Source organism: Lytechinus pictus, chromosome 8, assembly GCF_037042905.1.
Source record: "Lytechinus pictus isolate F3 Inbred chromosome 8, Lp3.0, whole genome shotgun sequence".
Lineage (NCBI taxonomy): Eukaryota > Metazoa > Echinodermata > Echinoidea > Temnopleuroida > Toxopneustidae > Lytechinus > Lytechinus pictus.
In genome coordinates, this window is record NC_087252.1 from 34,908,831 (window position 1) to 34,931,011 (window position 22,181).

Genomic DNA, 22,181 nt, shown 5'->3' on the forward strand with positions numbered 1-22,181 from the left:
AATAAAAAGGACAATTTTTGCAGAGAATAATACTAGAAAAAAACTGATGGATTGTTTCATGAATCAGTGATTATCACAAAATAACTTACTCTGAACCAACCAATCAGATGCAATGTTTTCAATAGCTTTTAACAGTTTTCAGTGGAATTCACAGACTATATATTTTTTTTCATGAAATGCTTCACTGAAAATTTGATTTGTTTGAGATAAAAGGTTTGCTCCCAGCTTTAGGGTGGGATCGGCCATTATGCGCCATTGTGGGTGCGTCATGGCATGTTTTGCTTTAGCAAGAAATTCATCCACACTGTGCTGCACTCGACCCAGGTGAGGTGAATGGGTACCCGGCAGGATTAATTCCTTGCATGCACTGAGCCCCGGTGATGGTAGCTCGAGCTAAAGCTGGGGTAATACATGTAATAGCAAGCGCTATGTATCCTCAGGCAAAAAGCTCTATAGAAATCCAGCTATCATTATTACTATTATTATTATGTGATATTCTCATGTCATTTCTTTTGATTCTTGGAATGGTTTACATTTCTACTAACATCTTGAAATACAAAGCCCTGCTCCCTGAAGCTGATGGATTTTAGCATCTTTTAACTCTTTCCAGCCCGGGGGGTGGGGAGGTGGGCAAAAACAGCCCCCCTCGTCATTTTTCATGATAAATCTTTAAAGATTTTTCCTTCAGGTCTTGCGCAACTTTTAAGACCAAATTCGCGATGAAGGGGTACGCGGTTCCATAGAAATAAAGTCAGTCCAAAAATTGCTCAAAAGCGTTATTTCAATGCAAAGTTCATAAATGCATCATTATTTTCATTTTTATTGATTGAAATAGACTGAAATAGTGTTGCAGACTATTTCCATAAATAAAACAACGAAAAACATAAAGAAAAAAAGAAGAAATACATAGGAAATTGAAAAAACAATAAAATACTTAAGACAAACATTTTAATATACATTTGATAATAATCCTAAGAAAAAAAGTCCAGACCAAAATCTACCAGTATGGGGGCTATGACTAAATATTTACAGCCAAATTAGAATTTCATGCATTAATTAGCATAATTAATTAATTAAAAATAAATCTGAATAATTTCGGTACAATTGACAATTGAATTGTGGAGAGTCATGAGTGAGGTGCGTGCCAATTTTTGTTGCAATCGAGCGATCAAATAGCCCAGGCTATCTAAGGGTTAAGGCTAAGAAATCACAATTTTCAAACTTAAAGTTAATGTACTGAATGTTACAAAATCTTTTGAAATATACTTTAGTATAATGAAAGAGGGCTGGTACATTTATATAATTATACTCATATTTTTTTCAGAAATCTGGACGTCCAGATTTTTCCATTTTGAAAGCTTAAAATCTGGACAATCCAGAATAAATTTAGACAGTTGGCAGGACTGGGTTTACGTTCAAAATCTTAAATTCACCCATTTTGTTAGATCAAAAGTTGAACTGATCCCACATTTCATATTTTTGGTATGATTTACCCTCACTGATTACTCTTAATATCACTATTTGTTTCATGAAATCTTACCTCTTTGAAAGAATAGGTTGAACACAGCAGGTGTTCAGAATTAAAACACAGGTGTGAACGAGACCTGACTGTGCTATCACAAGATGCTTCTTCAAGGTGTCTTTCACACTGAAAATATAAGATAGATTACATTACTGTAGATCACATAAGTCTGCTTTCTATATTTCTAAAATACAAGTTGCAAAACTAAAAGCCATCTCCCCTTCATCCTGATCTAAATAATTACATCTTGATTTCAAGATTGTTTGTATTCAATCTTCTTGCAATAATCATTGGCTATTTATCCTTTTTTCTTTATCATTTTCTGAAAAGAAGAAGTGAGTAACTTATTATATAAATATCATATTAGATGACTTAGAATGGGAGACCTGGCCCTATTTCATAAAAAGTTTATATGACAGCAAATCTTCCTGGGATGTCAATTACCATGACAACAGTGAAAATTCTGCTTCCTGATTGGCTCTTCCAATGAAAGCTGACATTCTAGCAAGAGTTGCTATCATAGCAACTCTTGCTAGAATGTCAAGGGCTCTATTATGGAATATTTCACTAGTTGGCAAATATAACATGAATTGAGGAGTATAATTCCATGACGAAAATCCATCCCATATGATTATCATAATCTTTAATGATCTTTATTCATTAGACCATCCTATACGGCATGATATAATTTGGCAAGTTTTGTCATTTTGCCTAATTAGGGAATATGCTATATTTTGGCACTTCATGCAATTAGCTTGTATGTTCCACAGGTAAATAGGACTAACAAATACATTCAGAAATTGATAACATATTGTTCTACCTCTCATCCTCCCAGTCTCTTTCGTGTATGAAGTCCAATAGTTCAGGCATGAGAATTTCATAGAAAGAAGCAATCCTGTAAGAAAGGAAAATGAAATAAATTCCCAAAATATGAAAATATGCAAAAGAGTATGGGTGTTATTCAATAACCCGAGGTGTGGTGAACACAAATATCAATTCATTACATATGAATGGCAGTCATCACCACCATCACCATCACCATGCTGGTGATCATGATCATCATGATCACCAGCATGATCATCACCATCATCATCATCATCATCACCATCGTCATGATCATGATGATCATCATCATCACCATCATTACCATCATCATCATCATCATCATCACCATCATCATGATCATGATCATCATCATCATCATCACCATCATTACCATCATCATCACCATCATCATCATGATCACCATCATCATCATCATCATCACCATCACCACCATCATCATCATCATCACAACCACCACCACCACCACCTTACCTTTGAATAGCCTTTTTTCGATAGAACACCTGACACACAGCCGGGTATACTTGAAGGAAGGCTAGCAGAGTCTGTGCGGAGTCAGCCATGTACATGATGACATCATACAAATCTTGGTTGCTGATTGGTTGTCTTAAAAAATGAACACATTTTTAAAAAGTGGTAAAAATTGCTTTCAGAAGGTTATTATGCATGACAATAATATGATTGTCACATTACTAGGAAACCATTAGACAAAGCACCCATTGAGGCAGCAATAGCAAATATTAGTCAAAATAAATGAAACACCACTGACAGTCTTGCATGCATACTGCAGCAGTGCTGACTTTGAAAAGAAAATTATTTTTGTCAACCTCAAATGACCTTTGGCCACCTTGACTTAGAAACTTGTTATTGTAGTTTCATGTATGTGATATCAAATAAACATCTCATACCAGCTCAATTTTATTTCATATTGTCAAATTAATCTACAAAACACCAATTCATAATCTTATTCAAGCTAATTGATCTGAAATGATCTATGACCTTGACCCAGTAACCCTAACTTAATCAATGATACCTCTCTATCAGAGTTTAACATAATACAGGCATACATGTATGACACCCATATTATCATGAAATTTCACATTGTTTTGAAGTGACCTTTGCCTAGTGAACTGATATTACACTCCTCTATCAATAATCTATATCCATTATATGTAGGTCATAGGGACTTTCAAAATCATCTTCAGTTTCATTTATTGGATTAGATAATCCTCTCCTAAGCTGAATCAGGTTTAATCATAGAATTATAACAGGACCCTGTTCAACAAGATTTTCTCATCGATCAAAGCAATCTGAACTAGATAACCCAATATCATAATTATATCATTGATCAAAGCAATCTGAACAATATAACCCAATATCATAATTATATCATTGATCAAAGCAATCTCAACTATATAACCCAATATCATAATTGTATCATTGATCAAAGCAATCTCAACTATATAACCCAATATCATAATTATATCATTGATCAAAGCAATCTCAACTATATAACCCAATATCATAATTATATCATTGATCAAAGCAATCTCAACTATATAACCCAATATCATAATTATATCATTGATCAAAGCAATCTCAACTATATAACCCAATATCATAATTATATCATTGATCAAAGCAATCTCAACTATATAACCCAATATCATAATTATATCATTGATCAAAGCAATCTCAACTATATAACCCAATATCATAATTATATCATTGATCAAAGCAATCTCAACTATATAACCCAATATCATAATTATATCATTGATCAAAGCAATCTCAACTATATAACCCAATATCATAATTATATCATTGATCAAAGCAATCTCAACTATATAACCCAATATCATAATTGTATCATTGATCAAAGCAATCTCAACTATATAACCCAATATCATAATTATATCATTGATCAAAGCAATCTCAACTATATAACCCAATATCATAATTATATCATTGATCAAAGCAATCTCAACTATATAACCCAATATCATAATTATATCATTGATCAAAGCAATCTCAACTATATAACCAAATTATTGGGTTATATAGTTGAGATTGCTTTGATCAATGATATAATTATGATATTGGCAATATCATATCATTGATCAAAGCAATCTCAACTATATAACCCAATATCATAATTCTATCATTGATCAAAGCAATCTCAACTATATAACCCAATATCATAATTATATCATTGATCAAAGCAATCTCAACTATATAACCCAATATCATAATTATATCATTGATCAAAGCAATCTCAACTATATAACCCAATATCATAATTATATCATTGATCAAAGCAATCTCAACTATATAACCCAATATCATAATTATATCATTGATCAAAGCAATCTCAACTATATAACCCAATATCATAATTATATCATTGATCAAAGCAATCTCAACTATTTAACCCAATATCATAATTATATCATTGATCAAAGCAATCTCAACTATTTAACCCAATATCATAATTATATCATTGATCAAAGTAATCTCAACTATATAACCCAATATCATAATTATATCATTGATCAAAGCAATCTCAACTATAAAACCCAATATCATAATTATATCATTGATCAAAGCAATCTCAACTATTTAACCCAATATCATAATTATATCATCGATCAAAGCAATCTCAACTATATAACCCAATATCATAATTATATCATTGATCAAAGCAATCTCAACTATTTAACCCAATATCATAATTATATTTATATTTGGTTCCTGATCCTTAATGCAACATTACATGCATGAGTATTATTCAATTAAAAATAACACTTTAAAGTGACATGCACTTGCTATGTTGGCGTTGCTGAAGTTATTAGTCGGATCCCTCACGTCTCTTCAAAAGATATTTTGATCTTACTTACCTTCCAGCTTCTGCTATGAGTTGAGGGACATTGCTGCCATGGAAACCACATTTCTCAAGAATCTTGGACAACACCTGAAAATGATTTTAAAAAGTACCACAGTATTTCCAATATATAAAATACATGTATTTACAAAATGCATGTTATATTTCCCCAAAACACATGATCCAAGAACACAAGGAAAAATACCACAACCAAAATCAACAAAACAAGCTCAAATTTTCTTTCTGTGTATCCATTTTTTTTAAATTATAAATCTCCTTCAACAAGTTTGCTTCCTACATTTCTTACTCTCTTCATTCTACATCGGCTCCTTCCTACATCATTCCCAAATCCTCAAAACAGGCTGGCTTCCATTCTTTTCAATCTCTTGCCCACATCTTTAGAACAAACTCACTCCGACTCCACAAAACATCATTTCACTTGACCTATTCAAAGAGCATCGGAAAAGCACCCCTTATAACTTACTATATGCCTCTAGCAGTGCTTTGTATCCTCTGGAAAAGGCGTGTCATATATACAAATCCAATTACATGTATGATCAATATTATGTCTCTTTTCATCAAACATAGTAAATTGAAAAGGTAAATTATGCTTGATTTGATTGTGTTATTGATAGTATTAGGGAAAACTCCTGATCAACATTAGTTCTTACATACATACATACATACATACATACATACATACATAACAGGTACTTATACAGTGCGTATCAATAAAAACGGGACAATTTTGAAAAGTCTATACATTTTTTTGTGAAATTATGATGTGTATTTGTTTATGTTAGAAGATGCTCTTAAGTCTTATCTTTCGAATTAAAAACAAGTTTCGTTCATGCTTGAGCGAACACGAAACGTTTTTTATCAGGGGTTCCAAAAAAAAGGTTTGCGCCAAATTGCAGAAAATGAGAAAATATCGATCATCACACTTTTATCTAATCACCAGCCTCCTCTTAACATTTTCATTTTCTTTGCCATGATTTTTGAATTATGCTGTCAAAATATATTTGCAAATATACATGCATTGATTTACTTGAGCCAGGGAAGGAATTAAAAGGAAATGATTCATGTTTTTTAAAGGCACCATAACCTTTGTAGCACAAAATGAAATAATTTTGATAAATTACAAGCCATCCCATCAACAAAGCCCAATCCCCTTACCTGGGTTAACAATGTTATGAAGGAATGTTCAGTATTGAAATATATCATATTAAAAAAAATGATAGTAATCAATAGTTTTGTAAATGAATTTTTCAGAATAATTCAAAAAATTATGACAAAGATAATGAGAAGGTTAAGAGGAGTCTGCTGATTGGCAAGAAGTCTAATGATCAATATTTTCTAATTTTCTGCGATTTCGGCACAAGCCCTTAACAAAAACGTTCCGTGTTCGCTCAAGCATGAACGAAACTCGTTTTTATAATGGCATTTGGAAGATGAGACCTACGAGCAGCTATTAACATAAGAATATAGACATTATGATTTCAAACAACATTTTGATAAACTTTTGAAAACTGTCCCGTTTTTATTGATACGCACTGTATAGCGCTTTACCAAAAATATGATTAAAGCGCTTTACAATAAATAAATTATAATAACAATGAAATTACATTAAACAGCACATAAAAAGATATCTATGGGGACTGGTGCCTGATCTTAATGCCCTGTTCACCAGCAGTGAACTTGCCCGGAAGGCAATCCGGCAGGTACATAACTCACAAGGGCTTTAGAAACACCAGGCCTAAGCTAAACCCTAACAAAAAAACCAACTTACGAAAGAGAACTAAACATGAATATTTAAACCAATAGTTACACAAAAAATCATATAAGGAGAAAAAAAAATTCAATGAGCGAATAAATGTGTTTTAAGCAGAGATTCAAAACTTTTTAACTTGTCAGCAGATCTTATACCCCTTTCATATTGCGCCTTTCACCGGCGAACTTCACCGGCGAAGTTCGCCAGCGAAGGGGAAAGTGTCCAGTATGAAAGGTACACAGGAGAACTTCACCGGTGAAGTTCGCCGGTGAAAAGGCCAGTATGAAAGCAAACCGGAGAACTTCTCCTCTTTAATGACGTCAGAGGTCAATTTTTTTCTCTCCCAAAGTCCCCTGCACCGAGATTCCGCGCGCGATAGTTGCAAGCTCAGCTGAATGATATGGCCAAGTAGATACCCTCGAACATTTTTTTTTTTTTTTACTAACAATATTTATCAAAAAGCACTTTTTACATGTATAAAATGCGCTAAGATATAAAAACAAGGTGATATTGTTTGTTTTTATCGTAATACTTCCAAAATATGTTGTAATTAATTTTTTTGATACCTTTTTGTAATAGGTAAGAAGTAATGTTAACAATTTTCTTTCGTTTGTTCTGCAATCGCCCGTTGACTTTCGCCGGGGAAGAAATGTCAGTGCGAAAGGGTACATTTTTTTCTTCGCCGGGGAAGTGAGGAATGCGAGGCGGAGAAGTTCGCCGGTGAAAAATGAAGAGGGCACTATGAAAGGGGTATTAGTGTTACAGGCAGTTTATTCCATAATTTTGGCACAAAATTAGCAAACCGTCTTCTTACCGTCAAAGTGGTATCCACTACAACCTCTAGATCATTCTGGTACTGTGGCTGATGGCTGAAGATGTTTTCAAGCATCTTACTCAAGAGGGCGCTATTACCCCCTCCATAGATGATACAAAGGTCCATGAGTTTAGCAATGTCAAAAACAAAGTGGTTATAGATGAGGTCTCCAAAGACATGAGGGGTGATGAAATGATCCTAGTATCAAGCAAAATAGATAAAACAAAAAATATCATTAGATTGCATTACAGCTTTTTCACAGTCATGTATATTTATAATATTGACTGGCCTTGAGGGGAACATCAAATATGTTGCCCGCAACAGAATCATATTGACTAGAGTCTTTAATCGAGGGCAATATGGTTCGTTTAAGGGCAATATATTTGATGTTTCCCGAAAGAAGAGCCAGTCAATGTTATTATTATTACCTACAGCTGTATAATGTGTAATTCAAGCCATTATCTAGAAAAAATTATATGACTGTTTGCTTATTACTACTTCTGATATCAGGTTATTCAAATACTTAGCTAAGTAATATTAACATTAGGAATGAAATATGAGGATTAGTAAAGAAATATGAGGATTAGCAATGAAATATGAGAATTAGTAATGAATGAAATATGAGGAACAGTAATATGAGGATTAGTAATGAAATATGAAAATTAATGAAATATAAAGATTAATAATGAACTATGAGAATTATTAATGAAATTTGTGGATTAGCAATGAAATAAGAGAATTAGTAAAAAAACAAAATATGAGAATTGGTAAAGAAATATGAGGATTACTTATGAAATATGAGAATTAGTAATAAAATATGAGGATAAGTAAGAAATATGATTAGTAATGAAATATGAGGATAAGTAATGAAATATGAGGATTAGTAATGAAATATGACAATGAAATATGTGGATTCACATATGAATATACCACACTTTGAGAAGGTACAAGTAGAGAATTATTAATCCGAAGCTAACACTGGCAGGAATCATTTTTTACAAGGGGCAAAGTCCCAATGAATATTGCCAGTCCAACCAAGGACAAATAATTCCCACGTAACTTTGAAAGAAACGCTTGCTATATTTCTTTTATATCCTTAAAGTTTTAACAACATATTTAAGTAAGCTTGCCCTGAATGGGACATATCCCCATTCTGCACCAGATTAGAGAATTGTGTATGTTCAGTAATTCATGACCTCTAAATAGATTTTCTTTGGAAAATCCAGTAGAAAAATACATTTTGTCACATGAGCACCAACTGAACTATGATTTATTTAGAATACTCATGAATATTCACAGAGGGGATATAAAATGAAATATGTAGATAAGTGATGAAATGAGGTTTTGTAATGAAATATTATTAATAAATGATACGAGAATATCAATTACCAAAGTTTGCTATTGCATTAAATATTAGATTGTGCATTGAATATACACAGATTTGATAACTTTAATCGCCCTGGGGTATTTCTATATTTTTTTTTCTGGGGGGGGGGGGGGGAGGGTGCTCAGGTCTTGAAAAAAGAAAGTCCCTGAACTGCTGTTTAGAGGATTATGGGATTCTGTGTATTAAAGGAGAATGAAACCCTTGAAACCAGCTGAATCCATATCAAAGAGAAAAATCAAAGAAACATATTGTTGAAAGTTTGAGGAAGATTGAATGAATAATAAGAAATTTATGAGCATTTGAATATTTAGATCACTATATGCCATGTAGATCCTCCCATTGGCAATGCGACCAAGATCTGTGATGTCACACACGTACAACTCCCTCATTACTTTAGTACTTATTTCACTTATATTCTCACTTTTATAGAGTCTATCACAAGGTGAGGTGTTCTCTTTATGAGCGGACAAGTACAGAGGTTTCACAACATTATATCATTGATGAATCGTTTGTCATATGATTAGAATGAGCAAAAAGAGATGTTTTGGGGTATATTTTTTAGAAAACAATCCTCCTGTGCACATGCTTTAATTGACCTTCATGATTACACCCAAAATAAATTAACAAACAAAGTTCATACATTAGGCTTATTTCTTGATCTATCTAAAGCGTTTGATGTCATCAACCATGATATTCTCCTCTGTAAATTACAGTTTTTTGGTATACATGGTGTAGCCCTACAGTGGTTTAAGAATTATTTGAGTAATCGTTTCCATTTCACATGTTATAATAATTTTGTTTCCGATAGAAAGAGGATCCAGTGTGGAATCCCACAGGGCTCTATACTGGGTCCTCTCCTTTTCTTGATCTATATAAATGATCTGAGCTCTTCTTCATCCTTTTTTCGTTTTATACTGTTTGCCGACAATACCAACTTAATTGCATGTCATAAAGATTTCAATAGATTAATATTACAGGTAAATAGAGAATTAGAAAATGTTATACAATGGTTTGATGCTAATGAATTAATCATAAACAATGACAAAACGTGTGTATTATATTTTAATAGAAAATCCCACCCATATAATTGTAAGGATATTAGAATACTTATAAACCATGTTAATTTGAATGTGTGTACTTCAGTTAAATTTTTAGGAATAATTCTTGATGATACTTTATCTTTCCAGGACCATCGTCAATATATTGCAAACAAAATATCTAAAAACATTGGTATCCTCCGTAAATTACGTATATCCCTACCTCAAAATGTATTATTGATGTTGTATAACTGTTTAATTTTACCATACTTATATTATTGTACCATTACCTGGGCAGCAGTGGGTAAAACTAAATTAGAATCTTTATACAAACTGCAAAAGAAAGCTCTTAGAATATGTACGAATTCTCATTTTCAAGCTCACTCTCGTCCTTTATTTTTTAGGTTACAAACACTTACGATTTATGATATATATACATTCCAAATTGCCATAATGATGTTTAATGTTAATAATAGTATTGCACCTAAAATAATTTGTCAAATGTTTACTCTTAATAAATCTATCCATTCCCATAATACCCGCTCATGTATAAAATACCATTACCCAAAGGTTTCGTCTCAGTCCTTACTCAACTCTCTTAGACACAACGGTCCCCGTATTTGGAACAATTTACCTAATAATTTTATGTCATGCACTACATTGTCATCTTTTAAGGTCTTATTGAAGAGACAGCTCGTCTCTTCCTATTCCTTGTAACTCTATTTTAAGTACCTATGTATCATGCGTGTGATGGTGTGTGTGTGTGTGTGATGGTGTGTGTGTGTTTATATTATATCGTAACATGTGTTTCTTTTCCCTGTTTTGGGGGACTATGACTCACAAGTTTTTTAAACTTTCATATTAGTCTCCAATTTCATTCATTAGATTAAATCTCGATTGTTGCATGTTACTTTGTATATATTTTATGATTTTATGATTGAAATAAAATTGAAATTGAATTGAATTATTTTCAGCGTCCAAAAGGGGAGAGTTGTTCATCTGTGACATCATAGATCTTGGCCGCATTGCCAATGGGAGGATCTCCATAGCATTAGTGATCTCGACATTCAAATGCTCATAACTCTTCTATTGCTAGTCCTATTTTACTCAAACTTTTGTTGATCTTATTCTTTGATTTTTCTGCTTTCACAAAAGCTAACTTGCTCCAAGAGTTTCATTCTCCTTTAAACTAGATGAACAAAGTAAAACTTCTCCACCATTGCCAGATATGAACTATATTGCATACTTTAGTTCAGGGGTTCTCAAACTACGGCCCAAGGAACTTCTCAATCTGCAAGGGACTTCGCACTTGTGATGTGCACTGCGCTTTGCACATTGATTATTTATATTTGTAATTATTAAGTTCACCCAGGCCCTTAACGATTAGTTTGACTCCCATCTAGCCCTTTAAAGAAAAAGAAAGAGGACACCTGCTTTATTCTGATATTGTGAAAACATCAAATTCATGTCATCACATTATTAATCTCATAGTCATTAAACAATAAATCTATGAACAAGTCATTCCCCCAAAACTAAAGATCATGGTCATTCATGCTTGTATACACAAATCATGCTTGAAGTTATTCGTTCAAAGACTTCTTGATTTATCATGAAAATACATTTCAAGATATAAAGCTCTGTGACCTTTGTTCCCCCTAACTAATCACTAAGCATATTGTCACCCCAGGATTAAAGCATTCATCTTCCATTTTGAAATTGATTCCTGAAATAGTTAATGAGCTATTAAAAGTACAAGACATTTTATGATGATCTTGAACCTATGACTCCCATACCATAAAAACTAACCAGTACATTGTCACTCCCATAGGCATACATGATCTATACAGTATATATGAAGGTAATAGTGTTCTTGAGTTATCACAAGAACAGTACATTTTAAAGTGTATAAAGACATGCACAAGGCATTTTCGGGTAAATGATGATTTCTATGCTATCATAGATTTATGATTTTTGGTAGACAACACAATTGCATTGACTTTGTACATGATATCACGTTTATATGCAAATTTGGGTCTGACGTGCACTAACGGAGTGTTGTGTCATTTGGGAGCCATGTATCAGGGTGTCAAAAATTTGGTCTCAAAAGATGCGAAAGCCTTAACCCTATCTTAACTGGGCTATTTCAGACCAACATATCTCGGCCGTTGATTGCACGATCGCTGCAAATATTTGCACGCGCGTAGAGCCGGATGTAAACTACAAGACTGTATAGTAAAATTTTCAAAAAATTAATTCCATATTTTTTTTGATTAATTATGCAAATAAGCGTATAAAATTGGCCCTTAATTTTTTTTTTTGTGTATGTTTTTGCCTCAACTCACTTCATAACTAGTAGAATGCTAATTTTTGGTGAACATATAGATTCATACATTTCTAACAAAAATATACAAACAAATTGCCAAAAAATAATTAATTACCTATGTATCTTATCGTTTTTTTATTCTTATGTATTTCTTTTTTTTTCATACCTTTGTTTTTTATTATTTTTTCAGATATACTTTTCGGGGACCCTTTTGCGATCATAAATAACATAAAATAAATCCATCTAAACCAGCAAAAGTAATACTAATCATACATTTATGATTTTTAGTTGAAAGACACAATTTGAATTGACTACATGTATGTACACGTAATCACGATTTTGAACAATTTTGGGACTGACATGCGCTTACAAAATATTGCACAATTACGGAATCGCATACCCAGGCGTCCCAAATTTGATCTCAAAAGATGCGAAGACTTGAAAGTAAAAAAGAGAGACGCGGTCAAAAAAATTTGCTCAGCAGCGTAGTGGGGAAATTTGTCGAGGGGGGGGGGGGGTCAAATTGAGATTAGGATTCCATGTATTGCACTAGTAAATGCAATAGGCATAGGGCTTACTGGACAAATGCGCATTGCTGCTGCAGATCTGGCCCCGTTGTACAAAGAGATACGATTGATCCAATCAATCGCAACTATGGAAAGCCAGCAAAGTCAACATATGAAATGCATGTTTGTTAAAAAAAAATTCTAGTTATGAATCCATATCCATAAATTAATTGAATTCTTGACAATTTGGGGTGTTCTCCTTTGATTAACCCTAACTAGGCCGGGCTTTTTTGGCTGTTCTGTGGCCGGGGGGGGGGGGGGGGGGGGGGGGGGTGATTCAACCCCCCCCCTGAGATCTCGGCTGCCGATCGCGATCGCGCCGCAAAAATTTGCACGCTGGTAGTGTGCGATGTAATCTACAAGGCTGTATGGTAAAATTTTCCAAAATAATGAGATTTTATTTTATATGAATTAATTATGCTAATTTATGCATAAATCATACTTTTTGCTCTAATTCACTAAATAAAGCTCCTAGAATGCTAATTTAAAAAAAAAAATATTCTTTGTAGCATTCTTAACAATGGCAATTGAAAAAAACTTCGGTTTGGAAATCAATTTCTTATGTATTTTATTGTTTTATGAATTTCTTATGTATTTCTTTGTTTTTCTTAGTTTTTTTCACCAGATTTATTGCACAACCTTTTTGAAGCATAATTATGCTAAAATCAATTGCTTTCAGCTGTTTAAAGTAAAAATAATCATATCTTTATGAATAAGACGAGAAAACTCAATTTGCATTGACTTTGTACACAAAATCACGTTTTGGAACAATTTTTGGTCTGACATGCACTTACAAAATGTTGCGTAATTTCGGAACCGCGTACCCGGGTGTCGTAAATTTGGTCTCAAAAGATGCGCGAGACTTAAAAGTATAAACTCTGCGAGTGGCGCGGTCAAAAAATCTCGCGCGGCGGAATGATCGCAGAAAATGTTGAGGGGGGGTTGATTCAACCCCCTCCCCCGGCCATTTTAGGGTTAAAATTTAAAAAGGACATTTTGCAAATTTCCTGTAGAAAAAATTATGACACTGATGGATTTCCATAAAGTTACGATTGATCGGATCAATCGTAACTCTTTGTAAAACGAGGCCAGGGCCCCGTCTTACGAAGAGTTACTGTACGATCGATCTGATCAATCGCAACTATGGACGGCCAGCAACCTCAACATCTATTATGCATGTTTGTTCAAAATATTTCCTAACTATGATGTATATTCATGCATTCATTGTTTTCTTGAAAATTCACTGCACTTCTCTTTGTATACAAAGGGCATTGTGCAAATTTTTCATAGAAAAAAATTATGACACTGATGGATTTCCATAGAGTTATGATTGATCGGATCAATCGTATCTCTTTGTAAGACGGGGCCCTGATGCGCGTTTGAGGAAAATTTTGCTTATCGCTTTCATTAATTCTTTATTTCATAGATTAACATAAGAAAAAATGATAATCACTTGTCTTTTCGATAAATTCTGAGGCATTGTTCAACATGAATAGCGAATATTCTTATTCGTGCAATGGTGCTAGATTTCACAATCGGTGAATAGAGCATCTTTCTTTCACCTCATGCGAAATCTCGCACCATCACACTCATGCCTATTATCTGATTACAAGGTGAGAGTCAGAACTGCTGCACCATGACACTTCCACTTTAGAAAATCTTACCTTAGTTTCTTTGTGTGTGGACATTCGCAGGAAGGCCATGAAGACCAATCTATGCACTGAATTATGAAGACTGGCAAGGGTTGTGGGGATCTTAGCTTTACTTGGGTCATGAGATCTGGAATAGAATATAAATTGCATGTGGGAAATCATAAAACCACAGCAAACTCCATAATCCGCATTTATATAGGGCTTAATACATCGGAACAACGTTTCTAAGCGCTTTACAGATATTATTACCCAGTTCATTGGATCCTTACATGCCCGCATACAATGTATGCACCTTCTCCACTCCCTGGGGAGCATTCCAACAAGAAATCCAAGACTCAATTGCCGGGTACCCAACTAACATTTGGGTGGAGAGTGGCAAATTGTAGATTGATGCCTTGCCAAAGGACGCTAGGCCATGTTGGGATTCGAACACACGACCCTCTGATTACAAGGCAAGAGTCAGAACCACTACAACACAGCGCTTCCATTAATAACTGAAGAAAAGAGGTACAAACTAAATAGAGTACGTAACTGCTTCGGTGTACGGCCGTGTGGGTGCTAGGTTCAGCATACTCAGAAATCTGAACACACTCTATACATACACACCAAACATTCATTAGCTCACTACCACACAACAAAAGCTTCTGATGGCATGGCAAAAAGAAGTGAAATTTTCTCACCTAAATGACCACATCTCACATCCAGAAAGTCACATTCGCTATTTATTATCATAGTAAAAAATAAGGGATAAAAAAAGTGTGTGCTCGCCATGTTTGCATGCTTTCATAATGGGACTGCACATTTAGCATATGCCTTCAAACTGAAGGAACACCGCGACAATCACAGGGCTGTCCCGCTGCTATTACTATGGCTTGCCTAGCAATAGTGTGTTGCAGAGTCATTGCGAGGTGAGGTTATCCCGGGGTAGTTTATTAAAGATCTTAGAATTCACACTGAAGGCAACACCGCTACAGTCTTGGGACAGTCCCGGTACTGTAGCAGTGTTTGTGGTAATGGGAAGAGGGTATTATTCACAAAAGAAAACACTCATATGATAATATATTACTATCTCCATTGACCCAAAATGAGCTGTGACCATGATCATGTAAGACATGTGCAAAATAATCATTCATACTTCATTACCCTTATGTCTATGTTTCATGAACTACATGAGTAGATCCATAAACTTTCTAAGTTATGATGCCAATTCAACAAATACCCTAAACACGGCAAAAGTTCATTGACCTAGTTTTTTGGTCATGTGACCTGAAACGCGCACAGGATATTCAGGGATACTTGACTGCTCTTACATCTATAAAGTTTCATGACCCAGATCCATAAAATTTTAAAGTTATGATAACAGTTCCACAAATTCCCCCAACATGGCCAAAGTTTGTTGACCCTACATGTAAGTGACCTTTGACCTTGAACATGTTACCTGAAACTTCAGTGCTATACTATTACCCTTATGTCTATAAAGTTTCAAGAACAACAGGTATGTCCATATACTTACTAAGTCATAGTCATCTCCCTTATCATCTTCATCATCATCATCATCAACATCATCTTCTTCTTCTTCTTCAACCTTTCATTCCCTTCCTCTCACACCATCACCCTTATCATCATCATCTTTCCCCTCCTCTCACATCATCATCATCATCTTTCCCCTCCTCTAACATCACAGCTTAATTGATAAACTGCCGATTCGTCTATTGCCAACTTGTCCATGCATCACATGGTCTACCTTCATTTAGTCTAATGCCATTCTGATATCAACATTTCGTCTTACAGCCATTTGGTCCAATAATCACTTTGTCTAATCACCAGTTCATCTATGACTATTTCGTCTAATAACCAGCTGTCAAATTAGACCAAATGGAATATATAATGGCTATTGGACCAACTGGTTATTAAAAGAAATGTGGCGAGTGGACGAATTGGCACTTGGACCATGTGGATATTGGACGAACTGATGGTAGACCAAATGATAGTAGACGAGTTGGTAACTTGGTAATTGGACGAATTGGCATTAGACCAATTGGAAATAAACCGCCTATTTTACCTGGGAGCATCTTGAAGATAAGACTCCAAACTCTGTTGAAGGCTGACATCATTAATAACCTGCCAAAATATCAAACCATATATTGTTTTAAAGTGACTTCTAATTTCAGAAAAATTCAGGGTTGTTTCATTCTTTTAACCCTAAAAGAGCCAGGTTATATAGACCCATCTCACAGCCGGGGGGGGGGGGGGGGGGGGGGGTGGGGGAAGAGAGCCAGGTTATTTGGACCCATCTCACAGCCGGGGGGGGGGGGGGGGGGAAGAGAGCCAGGTTATATGGACCCATCTCACAGCCGGGGGGGGGGGGGGGGAAGAGAGCCAGGTTATATGGACCCATCTCACAGCCGGGGGGGGGGGGGGGGAAGAGAGCCAGGTTATATGGACCCATCTCACAGCCGGGGGGGGGGGGGGAAGAGAGCCAGGTTATATGGACCCATCTCACAGCCGGGGGGGGGGGGGAAGAGAGCCAGGTTATATGGACCCATCTCACAGCCGGGGGGGGGGGGGGGGGGAAGAGAGCCAGGTTATATGGACCCATCTCATAGCCGGGGGGGGGGGGGGGGAAGAGAGCCAGGTTATATGGACCCATCTCACAGCCGGGGGGGGGGGGGGGGAAGAGAGCCAGGTTATATGGACCCATCTCACAGCCGGGGGGGGGGGGGGGGGGAAGAGAGCCAGGTTATATGGACCCATCTCACAGCCAGGGGGGGGGGAAGAGAGCCAGGTTATATGGACCCATCTCACAGCCGGGGGGGGGGGGTTATATGGACCCATCTCACAGCCGGGGGGGTTATATGGACCCATCTCACAGCCGGGGGGGGGGGGGGGAAGAGAGCCAGGTTATATGGACCCATCTCACAGCCAGGGGGGGGGGGAAGAGAGCCAGGTTATATGGACCCATCTCACAACCAGGGGGGGGGGGGACCCGGATTCTGCACGGTGGTTGTGTGCAATAAAATCTACAAGGCTGTATGGTTAATTTTTTTTAATAATTTTTGTTATTTAATGAATGAATTATTCTAATTTATACATGAAATAAAACGTTTGCTCTAATCAACTATCATATGGCCCCCCAAAACTGCTATTTTTTTATTCAGACTCTTTGTAGGATCCTGATCAAATGTACTTAAAAAAAATATTGGTATCCCAATTTTTTCTTATGTATTTTATTTTTTTTTTCTTCTGTATTTCTTTGTTTTTGGCCTATTTTTGGGATGGAAATTGTAGCAGACTTAATTCTGATCATGAACAAGACAAAATTAAATAAGTTTAATCAGTAAAAGAGAAATAATGATACATTTATGAATTTTGGTTAAATACACAATTTGCATTGGATTTGTACATTAATTCACGTTTCTGAGCAGTTTTGGGTCTGACATGCACTTACATACATGTAATGTTATTTTGTAATTGCGTACCCGGGCATCGCAAATTTGGTCTCAAAAGTTGTGCGAGATTCGAAAGTAAAAAGTCATTGAGCGGCGCGGTTGAAAAGTTTCGCGCGGCGGATTCTGCTCCTCCCCCCCCCCCCCCCGGGCCTTTTAGGGTTGAAATAAAAATACATGTAGAGAAAAAAAGGATAGAATGTAGAAACAGAGAATAGTCAGAGAGACAGATAATGGACTGCAAAAAAAAACCCAAAAGTGGAATGCCTCTGGCACTCTTGCCTACATTATTAGCAACATAGCAGCAGGGTTGATGACTAAGATAAATAATCATACATAAAAAACACCATTCATATGAAATACAAGATTTTTTTACCCTAGATCTATGCCTTTGACCTTGATCATGTGACCTAAGTCTCATGAAGGATGATAAAACATACTTGGAGCAGGGCGATCAAATGCAAGTGCTCAGTAGGCAACTCTTGGTAAGTACGAATGGCGCTGCTGAATGATCAGTGTAACATGCGCGCCCTGATTTGCTGGCTCCTCCAATGCGCCTTTGAATGTCTTTGACAGATATATGGCGCTATACAAATGATGTGCATCATCATCACATGCAAACACTGCACTCATGGCCTCAGTTAATTGACCCTCGATAACTTTTGACCTTGGTAACCTGAAAACCGGCAGTATATCCAGTGATACTTGATTACTCTTATGTCCAAGTTGCATGAGGAGAAGGAGAAAACAAAGAAAATGAAGAAGAAATAGAAGAAAAAGGAGGGATAAGAAAGAAAAGAGGAAGAAAAAACTATAAGAGAATAAAGGATGATAAAGAAATAAAGAGAAAATATAAAGAAGAAAAGAAGAAATAAAAGAAGAATGAGAAGGGAAGAGTAAAAAGAAGAAAACTACAAAAGGAAGATGAGAGGAACAAGAAAAAGAATAAAAAGAAGAGAAGAATGGGAAGAAGAAGAGGAGGAAGAAGAGCAGAAGAAGAGGATGCAAGTCAGGTGTGATATCCATTGATTTTGCCATTCACATTATATGTCAGCAAAATAGAGTCTCATTCTGGAGAACTATACCCAATTTATCTATACCCAATTTATACAGGATTTTTTTCGCACATATATATGGCCTACAATGACAGATCACCTAAAAAGAACTTTTGCTACATCCCATCCAAAAGGAGAATCAAAAGAAAGATTGATAAGAATACAAACTCACCTGACTCCAAAATTGATGATGGGGTAGTTTAAGGAGCCATTGTAGATCTTCTTCCATAAAGTGTAATCTCTCTTCCCATTCCTCTAAACCAGCTCCATCGTGAGGGTCTGGAGGTGGCTTGTATTTCACAAAGTTCACTTGCTCTAACCAATATTCATCCTATAGCGAGCACAAAATATTCCAAGTTTCAAGTTTATTCCATTTCAACTTTGAAACAAAGCAAATTACTACATAGTAAAGGAGATAATCAATAACATTACAAATTAATAACTAGATTTTAATTTGTCATTAGGACAGATTAGGTGGTCTGTCATTGTCAAAGTTTAGCAATATGATGATTGAGTCAAAGGTCATTTCATTGTGTAGACAGCATGGGAATTGCAAGCAGACCAACCTTCTGGTAAGAAAATTTTGAATTTTTCAATTTCTGATCAATATACTTTTAACCCTCTCAGTACTAGGCCTTGTAAACTCCATTGACTTATTGCACATCTACATGCCTATGGTCATGAGAGGGTTACGCATTTATGCTTATTCAAAATATATATGTAAAGGTTTTAAGATTAATAAAATTACATGTTTTCCAAACAATTATTGTGATAAAGGTGTATTTCCTAGGAAAATCCATCTCTGTTTACCTGTTTCTACACACAGCCTATGCTGGCCATGTCAAGACTACATGATGAAATAAAAATATCCTCACAGAGTCCTCAAGATTAAGAATACCATTATGTACTACCAATGTACAACCCCTATTCATACTCACCTATAAAGAATACCACAATGTTGAGCACTACAAGGAATGGAGTCCATGGGGTTAGCTAAAATACTCATAATCTACGTTTCCACACAAACATCAAGCTAAACTTTAAAACAATCTGTTACAAATGAAATGACTGCGCAACAATAAATCATAAAGTATGTAGAAACATTTCTAATCGGAAAATAGCTGCAATATTTGTTATTTTTCTAATGGATTCATTTTTTATTATTATTATCTTACCAAGGCCGGGTGATTCATCTTAGATCCATCTCTATTTGTAACAGACACTGTTCTGTTTTCTAAGGCGATAGGATCATCTTTTCCCATATTTTTCTTGAAGTGATCTCCAAACTGGTGAAATACTGATGGGAGTTGCTTGTTTGTGCCTCAGTTTCTCTCATCTGAAACAGAGGAAAAAATATTACATCCTCTTCACAATCTTGGAAGTCTTTGTCACAATTGGGAATATAATCTTTCTGAGTGCTAAACAACCAAACCTGTTTTGAGCTCGCAAACATCCATTTGAAATTTTGAAAGTGAAGTATAATAGGAGAGTCATTTATTTTGAGAAAAAACACACACATTTAAACGTTATTATCAAACGAGCAGGTAAGGTTAACCAGGAAGGGGGACCCATCCTCAAAAGTTGCTGAAATTTCATGTTTCACATCTTTATATATTAATTTAATGGCCATCAATTATTCTATGTTTCAAAATTGTTTCGATTTAGTTGGAAACTATTAAGAAAATAAAGAATATTCCGTTAAGATAATTTTCAGTTGATGTTACACTCAGTCTACTTTTTACATAAGTCTGAGGTTTAGTCTAGAGAAATTTAACACGTCAGACTATGTAAGACTACAAGAGGAAAGGTTGCATGTGAAAAATTTAAAATATTCTTCAGGTACATGTATATCATAAGAATTTCAAACATAATTTAAAAAACAGTGTAAACATGCCCTTTACATGATACGTACATTAAAAAGATAATCCAGGCTGCAAATACTTATATCTAAATAAATAGAGTAAAACTCACAGAACAAAGAGCCAAAATATTCTGAAAATTTCATCAAAATCTGAAGACAAAGTTATTGAATCTTTAAGACTAAGTTTAGCAATATTTGTGAAAACAGATATGCACATCATCATGAATATTCATTAGGTCCACTGATGTCACATCCTCACTTTCCTTTACTTATATTATTAGGCCCTGTATGAAATCGTAATTGTTTTAGTTTTTTCATACACATGTGTGAATGATATGCCTCCCTTCTATTTCTAACAAAGATACTACAAGGGGAAGATCGGAAACTTCGGCGAGTTTTGAAACGCTCGATCAATGCTCATGGGGAAGGGAGCCCACTAGAGTTAAGTAAACCAGCGCACATCGGCACGCTGCTGTGTGCTGTGTATAAAACATATGGGGAAAATTAAAAAGGGGATTTTGGAGGGCACAAGGGCAACACATGTTGATAATTCCAGCTTTTTCTTTCCCAGAAACCTCTAAAACATACAGTTTTCATTTATAATTTTAGGAAAAAAAATTTAAGAAAGAAATCTAAAAATGTACAAATAGTCTATTCCTTCACCCCTCCACCATTTCTCTTTTTTGAAATACAATAGCAAGACTAATTATCTGTTTATAGAATTAATGTCCGGAATCATGATTTCTGAGTGAAATTCAGTTGAGCAGAAAGGGAACATCTGCATCAAATTAATGGCATTACATGTACATGTACATACAAACAAAAGTTACAGGTAACTTCAAGTTCGTGCTTTGATCTCAGTTGCAATTGTAATGTGCTTGCTGGGATTCATGTACGTATCATGGAAAGGGCATGTTTACACTGTTTTTAAACATTATATTTGAATTTCTTATGATATACCTGAAGAATATATTAGATTTTTCACATGCAACCTTTCCTCTTGTAGTCTTATATAATCTGACA

At 35.3% G+C, this 22,181-nt stretch overlaps 1 protein-coding gene across 1 annotated transcript in view; it reads right to left on the bottom strand.

The window, feature by feature from the left end:
• Nucleotides 1-22,181, bottom strand: part of LOC129266102 (activating signal cointegrator 1 complex subunit 2-like) — a 48,415-nt gene that overhangs the window by 21,870 nt on the left and 4,364 nt on the right. Inside the window, exons 2-10 of the mRNA XM_054903948.2 lie at nt 20,473-20,633; nt 19,470-19,628; nt 16,859-16,917; nt 14,809-14,923; nt 7,832-8,029; nt 5,263-5,336; nt 2,840-2,971; nt 2,343-2,417; nt 1,541-1,648 (exon numbers count right to left, since the gene is read on the bottom strand). Coding sequence (XP_054759923.2) covers nt 1,541-1,648; nt 2,343-2,417; nt 2,840-2,971; nt 5,263-5,336; nt 7,832-8,029; nt 14,809-14,923; nt 16,859-16,917; nt 19,470-19,628; nt 20,473-20,559 — 1,007 coding nt within the window. The 5' untranslated portion in view covers nt 20,560-20,633. The remainder of the gene's footprint in view (nt 1-1,540; nt 1,649-2,342; nt 2,418-2,839; nt 2,972-5,262; nt 5,337-7,831; nt 8,030-14,808; nt 14,924-16,858; nt 16,918-19,469; nt 19,629-20,472; nt 20,634-22,181) is intronic.